Source organism: Epargyreus clarus, unplaced genomic scaffold (genome assembly GCF_041222505.1).
Source record: "Epargyreus clarus isolate Ecla_fem2 unplaced genomic scaffold, WU_Ecla_fem_2.2 ptg000015l, whole genome shotgun sequence".
In the NCBI taxonomy this organism is placed as follows: Eukaryota; Metazoa; Arthropoda; class Insecta; order Lepidoptera; family Hesperiidae; genus Epargyreus; species Epargyreus clarus.
The window spans coordinates 7495009-7509626 of NW_027332223.1; the positions used below are offsets into that span (position 1 = coordinate 7495009).

Genomic DNA, 14618 nt, shown 5'->3' on the forward strand with positions numbered 1-14618 from the left:
TGTCTCTGGCATCATCGCTATTTTCTTCATATTCATGTTTGAACGTCCAGACATTGTGAAACAAACCGGTTGTGCCAGCGATCACAACAATATGGACTAGTTTTAAGAACCAATAAGTTGGACGTATTGTATTATACCATTTCGTTCTAACTCAACTTTGTTTTCTATTAGAAGAAAATATTCATATAAAAGCATTGTTCTTCATCCAACTTCTCCCCCATCGAAATTAAAATGTATTAATGTTTTGTATCAAATTAATCCTAATTAAATATCTGTCTTTTGTTAACTTTACATTATTGTAGAAGATCCGAAGCAAAATCGAACTGGACCGAGCTGATAATAGAATGAAACTCATTTTATAACGAAATTAGTACATTGGGTAATACATTAAAAATGGGTTTGCTAAAAAAATCCTGGACAGGATAATTTTAATTATTTTTTGAAAAATTAATTTTCTTTTTGCAGACATCCCTATATCAACGTGTTCACAATAAAACAGCGCTTCTACTGATATAAAATTTTATCTATTATCATCATGAGTGAAAGTAGTTGCCAGCGAAATACCTGTTTATACCTGACAACCCAGTAGTTCGTCCACGTAAATAATAGGCAACCCAAAGCCTGCACATTCTGTATGTTTTTAACATTCACTCAGAATAGAATTTTCTTATTATCTTGATGTTGCAAAATTTAATTTTCAATTAAATTTTAATTTTTCAAAAAATAATTAAAATTATCCTGTCCAGGATTTTTTTAGCAAACCCATTTTTAATGTATTACCCAATGTACTAATTTCATTATAAAATGAGTTTCATTCCATTATCAGCTCGGTCCAGTTCGATTTATCTTCGGATCTTAGACCATTACAATAACGTAAAAATGATAACAAATAACTGGATTTACTAGGTATATACATAATGTTGCGGCGATGGTCCGTTCAGGCGAAGCGTGGAATAGCGTGGTCGCATTCTGCGACCGCGTTATGAGCGCTAAAGAGGACGCCGAACGGGCCAGGGAGCGCGCCGATCCCGCGCGGAGACGGAGACGCCGAGGGCGTAGATAGCGCCCTCCGGCGCGGTGTCCCTGTAGTACCGGGACCAGAATAGGGCTACGGTAACCCTTGCCTGTCGTAAGAGGCGACTAAAAGGGGCTTCCGGGGTTGCGGGCGGCAAGAGTGGGAGCTCATACCGTCCAGCAAGCGACCCCGGGAAGGACAGCGGTTTGTGTGGTCGCATATCGCTGTAATCACCAGGGGATGTGAGAGGAGCGTAAATTGCTCCCCCCAGGGCAGAGCCCGATAAAAGGGCATCGCGTTAGGAGGACTCCGGTTGTGTTCCGTTGGAGATCCCGGAGTTCTCCACCAAACGCTGAGGACGGCCACCGGGGGGGTTTTAGTGTGGTAAAAATCCCACATAACCCGGCGTCACTCCCATGGCGTCGGGTTTGAAGGTTTCCCCCCCGTCAACAAAAAAAAAAAAAAAAAGGTATATACATAATATTTCCTTAATGTTACTAGTTATCCAAACCTAACCACTATAACCATGTAGGAATTGCACTGATAAACATTGGATAAATTATGATTTGTTTGATAAGGGACATACATGATTTACATTGATAATATAAATCATGTATGTCCCTTATCAAATTAAATAATAATTTTGCTATAAGTCTCTATGTATTTCCAGATTAACATATTATCTTAAGTACTGGCAGAGGATATTATTTACCATAGTGTAATTGCCAAGTGAAGTTACCAAATTTGTCGGGTGTAAGTTTCGGGATTACGAGTTCGAAATTAATGCCACATTATGCATACTTACTTCTGCCTTTTATTTGAATATCTGCCCTATTATTTTGTTTCATTAAATGACTTTGTTCAATTAACCTCCCCTGTGTACCCTTACCTGTAAAAGTATAATAAGGTATGTTTTCTTTGTTTTTTTCCATTCCATTATTAAAACAAGCTACAGATTGATAAGCAGATTCAGCGACTGTGTTGTTTAGTAATCTTATTATTAAGCTATTCCTAGTAATGGCTGAAGTTATAGTAGCTACCTACATTTCTCTATAAGACTTTTTGCCTTTCTGTAGTTAATTATATAAATTAGCGAACCCCTGGGGTAGGGAAAAAATAATATGAAAGGGTAAATGCAAGGAGAGCAACGGATGACTTACAAGAAAACAAATTGATTTAAAATGGTATTTTATTTCCATCAATGTACATGTTTCAAAATATTACGAACAACATCTTATTGAATAACGCCTTATATCTATAACTATATTATTGACTTGTATATTGGCACGTGACAAAAATAATTACAATTTTAACTATGGAGGGGTACATTGCTTTTAGTTATGAAATCTTGTCAAGTGACTCATATAACCAATAAAAATATGTATATTAATAATAATATTTATACATACATTCATTCATAGTTATGAGTATTCGTTTATGTTAAGCCGATAAATAGATAAAATATCCTTTAAAGCGTGTAGATTATGTGCATGAATGGAAATTTATAGTGTGATACTCGTGCGTAGTGTAAAATATTTAGTTGTTTTTCGAATTCACTAAATATAATTTCATAACGAAAAATATACCTAACAAGTAGAATTCAATACATTTTTCTACATATCAATACATACATACATACATGTGCACAAAAATGCCGTAGGTCAACAATGATGATTGTAAACCTACGGCATTTTTACGATAAGTAACGGTATTTTACGACAAGCAAAGATTTCTGAATACTTACATAAAATATATATCGTATATAAGGACCGATCCGGCGAGGCAAGCTGAGCTATTGCCCAGAGCAGCAAAATAAAGGGCGGCAAAATTGAAATATCTGACATATTTGTTGTTAAAGAACCTTTTTGCCAGTCTTCCCACGCTACGGCAAATTCATGACTTTTATGGTGTCAATATTTACATAGCTACTATATAACCGCTATATATTTTTATACATTAACGCCTATTATTTTTAAATTAAATAAATGTGATGTTTCTGGATAAATTTACGAGTAACTACGAAATGTCCCTGTATAGTTTGGCCTGAGCTTATAAGTATAAAGTTTCATTTACACTATCTACGACATAAATGTATTTATCACAATATAATTTTTTCTCTAACACTTTCTTCTTTTTCTTATATTTTATCGTTGTAGGTGGTAATAAGGCACAGTTATAATTTTAAAATTAATAAAATTTTGAAGTAAATTTGTACCCCTACTCTTCACACATTCATTAATTACAATTCTTTATCTGGAGGCACGACAGTGCCTCCGCCAAGTCGAGCTTCTAAAATTTTCTGGAAGTACTCTACTTCGCCAGTTATGATAAATTTATTGTGTGTTCTTTCTTTTAATTTTAGTAGGTATACAATAAAATATTTGTAAGTATTCCATGTACATTTATATCGCATAAGTACAAGTATAGAAATATTAGTTAAATACAGTCGTGATAACATGAAGTGGGGTTATCGTGACATACTGTAACTACGACTAAACTGCATTAAATCTAAGTAAATGACTTAGCGAGATAAATATGTTCAATGGACAGTCCTTATTTTTCAATTTCAAAGGTATGATTATAGTACAGTGTACTATAATAAGTACAGTAGACGCGCGGTAATAATAATTATCCAGCTTTCGGTTACTCTATAATCCAGTGCCTGGTTCATATATCGATACCTTAATTCGCAAATCAGCCAACTTCACTTTTTGTCAAAATGTTTTTTTTATTTATTTTGATTTCGTTCGAAGCTATTTACTATCAAAATAAATAAAAAAAATTTTTGACAAGAAGTGGAGTTGGCTGATTTGCGAATTAAGGTATCGATATGGATAATCTAGTGGCAGAACACAATTACACAAGTATCTGGTTTCTATCTTTCAACGATCTTTAACAAATTCGTCAATGTGTTCAATATTCTGAATTACAAACGTTCGGACGTCGTACTCTAGTTGGACAAATTAATTCATGCGACACCGCGCTGCAAAAGGGTTGACGCATTACCACAACTTCACTGTATTGTATCAAACTTGCAAGCCCAACTTTTGCAAATGTATGTGGACGTAAACTACGCTTTCAAGTGTATATCTAGCCTCTATCCCACAAGGGGCCAGATTTAAATGACACTTACCTTCCTACACATAAAAGTTACAATTAAATTTGTGTGACTTAAATATGAGCTTAAGATTATTAATATCAGTTCCGTAACATTTGAACAGTCGGCATTTTGCCCAAATCTCAAAGACTAGTTTAATAATATTGGCAACCAAATGTGCGTGTGTTAAGAACTAGTGGCAGCCACAGCTCTTCACGACCATGTTCTTATACTTTCGGAGTATTACGTTAGAATCGTCGGTGTAGTAAAGTACTGAAATCGGTGACAGCTTAATCGGAGCGCACGATGGTTTTGGAACCTATAAAAGAAGATACATTGTTACTAGTTATTAATTTATATGAAGTACCATTTATGTTCAGTTCGTAGCTGTAGCCAGATTATTATGCGCGTTTGCTGCTTTAGTCGTATAATATTACTATTTTAATTCCTAGCTTTAAATGTTAACGTTAATTGGCTTAAATACACTTAATTACGGATATAGTCAAGTTTTACATAGTTTTGGGTAAGAAGACAGCCGTAATTTTTTCAGTCAACAAAAATATTACAAAAGAAAATAGTGTGGTCTAAAATAATATTAACCTTAATTTACGATATCTTCCTGAATTTTGGAAAACTGGTATCAGTAGGTATATACTTACACATTTATTTCCATTTAATTTAGTTATTCATAACACTAAAATGATGTTGAAGATTAATAATGAACCAAAATAAAATAAAGTAAAAATACCTGAGTGGGGTTTAATAGATGCACTAGCGTTTGTACGATGGCGTGGTTAGTAGCGTTCTTGTGAGCGTTTAAGGGGAAGTTACATTCACCGCTACAGTAGAATGCGCCGTACCCGTCGGGAGCTATGATCCAATCCTGTTGGGGAAAATAAACCAAACTTCAATCATAAACTAATTTGCAAAAATCGATACAACAGAAAAAAAACCTTCATCTCACCACCATTTATTTTCTCGCTGTTGAGCACGTGTATCTTTTCATTAATGAAAATGCTATAGTCCTCAAAACTGACCAGGTACCGAGTGATAGATACAGTCTGACTTTAGAAATCTTTTTTTACTGTGTCATAAATTTGTATGTAAGTTTTCTTACAAAGTCTCCTTTCAACATCAAAGCAAATGATAATTTATATCATCTACACAATTAAATACTCCCGGAAATAATAGGTTCGCGCTTGGCATTTCAACTCCGAGCTCCTAGCGTGAGAGATCGAATCATCTCGTTCTAGCTCAGTAGTTTTCAAAATGGTCGATATCGACCGTTTGGGGTCGAAATTGAAAGTGGAAATAATTATGTTACATATTGACGTAAGCGAGTAACATAAAGGGAAGAGATGACAGTGGAAACACTGATATAACGTGAGGTCATGTAGTATCGATATGGCAACGATTGACAGATTCATAAAGACGGTAAACAAACGTGATTTCGTCAAATGAATTACGTCATGTTATCGAGTATTTTGTTTGTCACCTTTACCCGTAAATTGGTAGTATATAGTACCTATATCTACCTATTAATATATTCATTAAACTCTATTGTTTCCAATTAGTAAAGGAGAAAGAGAGAAGTATGATTGTATATCGTACCTGCCATTCTAGATCCTTGAAACTCACGTACAATGTTTGTATTTCACAACTTCTCGTTGTCCAATGCGACGTGTCTGTAAAAATAAACATTTTAACATGAATATAAGTAACAAATGACTAAAAATACCTGCTAAATAGATTTTCTTTTTATATATATATGTCGGAGGAAGAGTCAGAGTTATTTAATATAGCTTTAGCTATACTGTTACTTTAGTATTTTAGTAATATTATTGGTACTTGATCAATCGAAGGGTTAATTGATTTAAATTATAATTAACAGTCATTGTATAGCTTTCGTATTAGAATCAGAGCAGAGACTTTAAGAGGTCTCTAGTGGAGTCGAGGTATTTGGCGGCGCGGTGGGGAAACATTGATAAGAACTGATGTGAGTGATCGAGGTGGATCATTATTTCGTTGTGCTTTGGAGCGTGTAGTCACTACCTTGAACCTGCTGCTCAAATCCTTTGTTTGTAAAGTAATAGTAGTAGTATAGTATAGTTATTTTGTAAATCCGAAGTTATAAATTTTAAGAACAATAAATACTGTGAGTACTGTATTTGTGCCTGCATCTACCCTATGACAACGCCCACAAAACCCATAGATTCTATCAATGATGTCGATGAGAGCTGTCCTTCTCCGACATATATACGTTCTCCCAAACTCATAATGTTATTAAAATTATTTTACAGACATAATAGAAATACATTTTACGGAATAGAATTAGAAACAAGTAAAAGGAATAAAATTATAGTAAAGAAAAAGTAGCTACAGTTATTTCATTTGTTTATGATAAAATGAATATAGAAAATAGTACATTTTATCAGGGATAATATTTCAGGGTTAAAAAACTTTCGTAATTGCCTAAAATCAACCATTCCGTTGGAACTCTTCAACCCAAATAAACCACATTACGAGTACCACTTTTAAATGCATTTCCTTCAAATATAATATAATAATTATTATAGTATTCGTATCAACCTGTTAGAGGATTTCTCAAATAATTTTCTGAATAGCCATGAGTACGCCATCGCCTTGCTTCCCGTTTTCTGCGCGCTCCAGCATCCCCACTGCCGAGTTTCGGACCATTCTTGAAGAACGCCACTAAGAACGGCTGCTTTCCTTCCGCTGCGACACCACGAGCTTCTTCTAAGCCGATCTCTTCTGGTTTTACATGTCTCTCTGCGAAAATCGTAATGAACATTTACAAGCAACCTCTTTTATAATTATTCTATTTGCCAAAGGTACTAAGTTGACTTAAATTTATCCGTAAAAAGATTAGTATGGCCCCACACAATCTATAAGTTCGGTATACTTAAGTAGATCGCAAAGGCTAGAAAACCTTTCGATATTATTTCGCTATTATTGTAGCGTATTCGCTACTATCGAAACTATCAAACTTTTGTTTGTCTTTCGTTAAAAAACATCACTGTAGGTCTTCGATCACTAAAAGCTGTAGGTGGAGTGATATTCACTTTGAGTATAATATAAAATAAGAGTTCAAATAAATATACGAAACGAATCCTCCTACACACATGGGATTCATTGGGAACTCGGTTAAAAATATTAACAGTTTCGGTCGAGTTTTCCCGACATCATGCATTTAGAGTCCCAAAATGTTAAATAGTCACAAAGTTGTTCACATAATGTACCTGGTTGTGAGTGTGGGTGCATGGTAATGAAAAAGCCCTGGTTGTCCGCGGGCGCGCTCAGCCAGGTCGCCAAGGCGCCCGTCACGTTCAACTCGAGCCAGCCCTCGGCGCCCGCGCTAGTGTTGACCGCCGCCACGCGCTCCAGTTGCAAACTCCTGAAAATTAAATCATCGTTTCACTAATAGGAATATGAGTATTTTTCCACTGAAATATCATTTCGACAAGTAATAATAGTTTTCATTTAAAAACCGTTAAAAATGTTAATAAATATCCACTTTTGACAAACATTTCCATGAATTTTCTAGTTCATTAATTTAACAAGGTTCTGAAACAATAATTAAGTATATAAAATCTAAGACACTAAACTATCAGATTACTAGGTTCTGATTATCTGTTTCACAAAGTAATTTAATTTTACATCTAATAATATATGATACGTAGATAGGTTTAATATTTAAAAAAAAATACTTAGATATACTTCATATGTCTGCAACCAAATTACGTCTATTTGCGCGGTATACTCTCCCCGCAACTAGAGAAAGCCTAGTGAGTACTTTCAAAGCTAGTCGAGTACAGATATGCAGACTCTCGTTACTCACCCTAAATTATCAACACTGAGGACTCGATGCACAACCACTGTGTAGAGGCTCGTGGGGTCCTCAGTATGCGAGGCCGCTTGATGCAGGCGCAGTTCCGCCCCGAGGAGCGCTGATGCGTCGCCCGGAGCCCCCGCCACCTCGAACCAGACGTGCCTGCCGTGCCCATGACGTAATGCGCCTAGGTGATGCTCTGAAATTAAAAATAGTTTGTTCATTTTAAGCACTCCGTGTTTATTTTTCACCTCAATTCGCATTTCAGTTGGGAATACCATCTGTCAGATTATCCACATACTGACACTATTGTAATTTTCTTCTTTGCATTCACGATGCAGCCTGCATAAATTAAAAAATCGTCGTAATTTACAACAGTTGCCTTTTCTAAAAATCGGTTAATCCGTTTCCAAAATTACCTGTTGAATCCAAACCAAAATTTAAGTTTTAAGTTTCAGAATAAATTTAGGCGCCGAAGATATAAGCATATTAACCTCTCATGCATTTGAAGTTCACAGGCTCTACAGGTTAAGCAGATACAAACGTATAGTCCGCGCCAAACTGCTAGTCCGCTCTGAAGTTGTTGCGAGCAGGTGTAGTCATACAATTAGCTAAGGCGACGCGATTCAATTCTATATTCAGAGCGGACTAGTAGTTTTACGCGCACTATGTATATTGGACTATACCTAAAATAAATGGTCAGGACAATTTGACTGTAATGATTCACCAAAAAGTCCGCGAAATGAAACAAAAGTACATTATGTTATGAGTTAACATAAGATATGGCTAAGAACAAAGCGATATCGTGAGGAAATCCTAACCGCATTGAAGGAAACTTAAGCCAAGCTTCACTTTAGAAAGTAGTCACTCTTTTCTTGTTATCAGATTACAATGAGACACATAGAGATATGCATGTACTCATGATTCATTTTGTAACTGTATTTCTTTAATAACGTACAATTAATTTATGAACTGAAAAATATATACAATTATAATACAGAAAATTAAATATAATAATTAAATTATAAATATAAAATAACTTATTTACAAAATTTACATATATACAAAAATGAAAAACAAAAATATAAAAACAAAAACACTACCATAAAAATTGTCAGCATCACTGTCTTAGCAGGGTTCCCAAGACGCTGGCAGCATTAACTCTCTGAATTGCTATACCAATTCTTTGAGTGAAATGTATGCCAGCTCTCGGGTTCCCAATTTTACATGTACTTATTCAGCTTATTGAATCTTATTTTAATTATATGTAAGTTTGATACCCAAGACCTATGATTTTTTGAAGTTATGTACATGAAAGCCCTTGTAAATTTTCTAATATTTCAGAGTTCTTTAAAAATAACATTCTCTACGTGTGTAAAGTTTACCGATGCGCAATCGGTCAGCGTGGTAGCATATGGTCAAAAATCCTCTCGCTTAGCGAGAATCCCGCTACTGGGAAAGTTGTGCATTGTCGGGGAATTACGTATTTGGTAATTTAGGGCTATTTCACATATTTTTACGACATGTATCTTTTAAAACTTATTGGGTAAACTATGGATAAACTCATGACGTGATTATTTAAATGTACAAATTATTTACATTCATTTTCATACTACCTATGTGATATAAATAGCCATTAGGTACAACTATACACGTGCATGCGGAGTTAAGTTTCACCCGGTTTGTCTAACGACGCCAGTGAACACCTGCTGTTGACGCTGACTTAATCTCAGCCTATTTGGTTATGGTCATTTTATATTAGTTTTATGTCATAACACCAATATTTGCTCATAATTAATAATTGGAATAAAATATTTTATATCAGTAAGGCTGTGTAGAGTTACTAGATAAAATGAAGTGTAATAAGTATGTACCATCACAATTGCCACTTAACAATCTAAATAGAATTAAACGTTTTTCGTGCTCAAAATAAATGTGTAAACTACTTATATTTCGCTTATCACTACTGTTATGAGGTAGAAATATATTGTATTAAAAAATTTACAGCCATACACAATTATTTTAGTGAAGAAGTAAGTACAATTAAAGTAAAGAAGTGTAGAAGTACATAGTTTCACCGAGTCTCGTAGAGTTGTTTTTAATGCAGTTTTTTCAATGTTTATTTTTTTATTTAAAATCGAATGGAAATAAAATCTTCAATCGGTTTGTATGAGAAATAAAATATACCTGTAGGTATACCTTTTTTTTGTTTACGAGGGGGAAGCCTTTAAAAGGTACCCGACGACGTGGGAGCGACACCGGGGTATTTTTACCGCACTAAAACTCCCCTGGTGGCCGTCCTCAACGCTTGTTGGGAAACTCCGGGATTTCCGAAGGAACACAACCGGAGTCCTCCAAGCGCGATGCCCTGATCGGGCTATGCCCTGGGGGGAGCACTTTCGACTCCTCCTACACACTCTGGTGTTTGGTGGTGGTGCTCACGACGGGATGCCACCAAACATACCGCCCTCCTTCCCGGGGTTGCCTGCTGGACGGTTCGAGCTCCCAATCTTGCCGCCCGCAACCCGAAGCCCCCTTTTAGTTGCCTCTTACGACAGGCAAGGAATACTGTAGCCCTATTCTATTCCCGGGACTACAGGGACAATATACCTGTATACCTAATAACTTTATTTTATACTTAAAATAAACATGCCTACTGAATACAAAATATTGAACAAAGCTACTACTGTCGACGTATATTTTTTCATATTAATGTGATAACATAATGTAAAATAGAACTCCTACTTTTAATAACATTCTAGGAATCTCGTTATCCTGGGTGGCGCCAAATGGTAACGGTCAATGGCATACCACTCGCTCCCATCTAATAATATTGGTCAAGATACACAGTGACTCACGTCTACCTGCCGTTTTTGTAGCATAAAACAAAATGGAATGTCATTGTTTTAATATCCTCCATAAACTCCTCTTGGCGACGAGCAGGTAAACAGCTAATTCTCGATAGTACATAATATAAAAATTATATAAATAATGAAGAAAAATAATTGGTTTACTGTAGCTTTTAATATTTCTTAATAAAAGTACCTACTGATATTTGATACAGCTAAATAAATCTTCTTCTTTGTCGTTTTCTTCATTTCTGAAGGTCGTGCTCGTTCTGGTAAGCCTCTGTGGAAGATCTGACGAGCTGCTTCCAAGCTACCCGGTCTTCAGCTTGTCTGAGAGCGGTTGTCACTGGAAGTCCCGTAATTTCTTTTATGGAGTCAGACCATCGACTAGGTGATCGGCCCCTAGGTCTTCTCCCATCTACTTTGCCCACCACAACCAGCTTTTCAAGGTTGTCTGGATCTCTTCGCGCTATGTGGCCAAAGTAGGTTAGAATGCGCTGGTAGCAGAGCGTAGATAACCTCGTTTTAATTTTTAGCTGTTGGAGAATCGACTTATTGGTTCTTTTAGCCGTCCACGGTATTCGTAACATTCTCCTCCAGCACCACATTTCGAAGGCATCGATCTTCCTTCTGTCTACAGCTCGGATCGTCCAGGACTCAGATGCGTACAGGAACACCGAGAAGACCAAAGTCCGTACTATCCTCATTTTGGTGGCATTGGAGACGTTTCTGCTCTTCCAGATTTTTGTGAGCTTGCTCATTGCATTTTTGGCCATTTGAGTTCGTCGGCGTATCTCCTTTTCGCATCCTCCTTGGTTGCTGATCATGGATCCAAGGTAAACAAACTCCTTTACCGTTTGCAGGTTTGATAAAAGGCCAGTCTGTGAAAGCTGCTCAGCTCTATCGACGAACATGACTTTGGTCTTTGCCCTGTTAATCGACAGCCCCACCAGCTTGCTCTCGATCTCCACTCTCCGAAACAAATTTGCCATCTCACCCTCTGATGCCGCAAAAAGTGTGGTGTCATCTGCGTATCTCAGGTTGCTGATCTTTTTGCCACCAATTGTGATGCCTCCATCCCAGCCATCCAATGCTCTTCTCATGATGTACTCTCCGTAGATGTTGAAAAGGAGAGGAGATAGAATACATCCCTGGCGCACTCCTTTTTATTAATTTTCCGCGCTAAATAAATAGCGCGGGATAATTAATAAATTCCTAAAAATATAGGTAGGTAAACCTGGTTTATTTCACTTTAACTTATTTTAGATTTAACCGTTGTATTATTAAATTCTTATATAACTGATTAAATACGTATGTTATTTGTTTAAAGTGTATTAACCATATCTATACTAATATTTATATATTTAATAAATAACAATTTATCCTTAATTTATTTCCATGACATGTTTATAGATAATAAATTAAAATCTCAGGTTTATGACTCGTGTTAGATATACGTATAATGTAAATAAATAAATATTTAAGACTTAAATAATTAAATTTTAATTAAAAACAAAATTGAAATTACTCATATTTGTTAAAGACACTTAGAAAAATAATGCATTACGTAGTTACTTACTAAACTGTTCTTTAATGAAAACCAAACAATTTCTAGTTCTGCAAACCGATATCTTGTAAATAACATTATTCCGAGAACGTAAAGATTATGTACCCAGAAATAGCATTTGCATTTATAAACATTCTTATGTATGTGGATATACATACCTACTAGGTATTCACTAGATGCCGACAATTGAATAAAGGTAAATATTTTTTGTTTTAAAGGATAAAGGCGAATATACAATGAATATAAATTAATAGGAAATATCAATGGAAATATACGTACTTTTACTCTGAAAAGTCATGATGAGATCGCTTTCATCAATAGCCTGCTGTTCTTCGCCACTAAGAGCCATTTCCGAACTCCGCGTCGGACGAGCTTGTTCATGTTCCTCCGCTAATTGCTTGTACACGTCCAACAAAAAACTGGGTGCTGAACGATCTAAGGGTGGTGCCCGAGATCTACGCGGCCTTTCTCCGAGTCCTAACAATTCTAATATTTCGTGTTCAACTACTTGTCGTTCATGTCGCGTCATAGAATGATGTATCACAGTCTGATCCACTCCGTTGTCGATGTACAACCCGGATAAAGCTGCCTCCGTTACTATGGTAAACAACACCATAAAACTCGCGCATTGCCACGCCGTCTCCGGTCCAGCCATGTTCGCTGTCCCCTACCGGTGCCTGTGTACGCTGTCGAAGCGCCCACTCAACTAACGTCTAACGAGTTAAGTATTTATGAGTCGGCCGGCCACAACACGCGACGGGACTAGCCGCAGCCACTGAACCTGCCCACTCAAGGTGGGCCACCGGCCGCCGTCGTCGCACTTCCACGACTCCCCGCTACTCCTCTGCCCTCTCTCGCCGTATTATAAGTACTCGTTTTAATTGTAAACATAGAAGCGCCACCGTCGCAATAAACGCATACACGAGCGTCAAGCTGGCTGCTGTCAGAACTAGAACCTAAATACATTGTATGAATGCTTTATCAGGGGAGCTATACCAAAATAGAAATGCGTAATACCATTTTAAGTATTGTACAAAAATAACTATTTTTTAAGTAGATACGACTAAGGGGCTATTAAAATAAATACCTCATGTACCACTACCTAACTATAAACTTTAGCAAAATTAATTGTTTTAAGGACGTTATTGGTTTTTACCTAGATGAATTAAACGCTTGACCATACCTAAACTACTGATAACCCATTTGACTCAAAGTAGATAATATTTTCTCCTGAGACCTAACTTATGACTAAGAAATAAGTTTCATATACATATATGTTTCTCGACTACATTAAAGTATGTTAATCTAACGATAACTACTTCAACTGAACTGAATACTTAAGATTTTTGAGGAAAAGTTACGTGCTTAGAATGTCTGTAATGATTGTATTAATGCGATAGAAATTAAATAGGAGTTGGAACTGGACTACGCGTAGAACATCGTTCTACGAAAGGTCGAAATTAAGCATCAATGCAATCAATCAGTATTCATGTCATTAAACCCACGATGATTAATTAGTAAAACACTCATGTTAAGACGAAAATTACGTCCAATAATTAAGTACACTAAAAGTTAATGGATGGATGAAGAGCTTTTTTCAATCAAATTTATTATAACGCGTAAAGTACCTATTTACTTACCTATCTATTCGATGGCAAACTTTTCGTGACGAACTTATTTAAAAAAATAATGATGACTTCTAGGTATAGGTACGTATATATTTAAAAACCACATAACCAAACATATCGTTAATTCGTTTTTTATAATGTATATGTAACATTCATTATATGTATTTGTAACATAAACAACACAAAGATGGCTATGCTAGAAGGGCGAAGTCCCAGAATGATCTTGTATCTACCAACGTATGTTATAATTTAAATTGGACTAATTGCCTAAATTAAATGCACACTACAAACTTGCGTACGTCTGGATCCTGAAGGAATAAATTATTTACTTACGCAGTCATAAAATTAACCAAACTTGATATCACGTACCTACTTACCTGGCAACTGAATGTTATTAATAAATGTTAATTCAATTTCCTTATTATTCAATATTATAATTACATATAAATTAGATATATTGTAATAATATTATATTTAAGTACTTAATTAGTAACTATGCCGACACCAGTATTTTCTCAGAGTAGGTACGCGATATGCTTGAGCTCCCACTTATGGGCTGGCCTGGATGGCCCAGAGATAATTAGAGGGTATTGATGATTATCGGTTTAGGGG

At 35.9% G+C, this 14618-nt stretch overlaps 1 protein-coding gene across 1 annotated transcript; it reads right to left on the reverse strand.

Moving 5' to 3' along the window:
- Nucleotides 1–4284: 4284 nt before the first annotated feature.
- Nucleotides 4285–13210, reverse strand: gbb (glass bottom boat). The gene is made up of 7 exons (XM_073080346.1): nucleotides 12658–13210; nucleotides 7972–8161; nucleotides 7373–7527; nucleotides 6702–6902; nucleotides 5724–5797; nucleotides 4861–4995; nucleotides 4285–4431 (listed from the first exon to the last, which is right to left on the reverse strand). The coding sequence occupies exons 1-7, from the start codon at nucleotides 13031–13033 to the stop codon at nucleotides 4306–4308; spliced, it is 1257 nt and encodes a 418-aa protein (XP_072936447.1). The 5' UTR covers nucleotides 13034–13210; the 3' UTR covers nucleotides 4285–4305.
- Nucleotides 13211–14618: the final 1408 nt, after the last annotated feature.

Coding starts and splice junctions, on each gene's coding strand:
- gbb (XM_073080346.1), bottom strand. CDS start 13,033: ATGGCTGGACCGGAGACGGCGTGGCAATGCGCGAGTTTTATGGTGTTG. Junction 7,528..7,971: donor CTCAGTGTTGATAATTTAGG/GTGAGTAACGAG, acceptor TTTAATTTTCAG/GAGTTTGCAACTGGAGCGCG. Junction 5,798..6,701: donor TTTGAGAAATCCTCTAACAG/GTTGATACGAAT, acceptor TTATTTTTACAG/ACACGTCGCATTGGACAACG.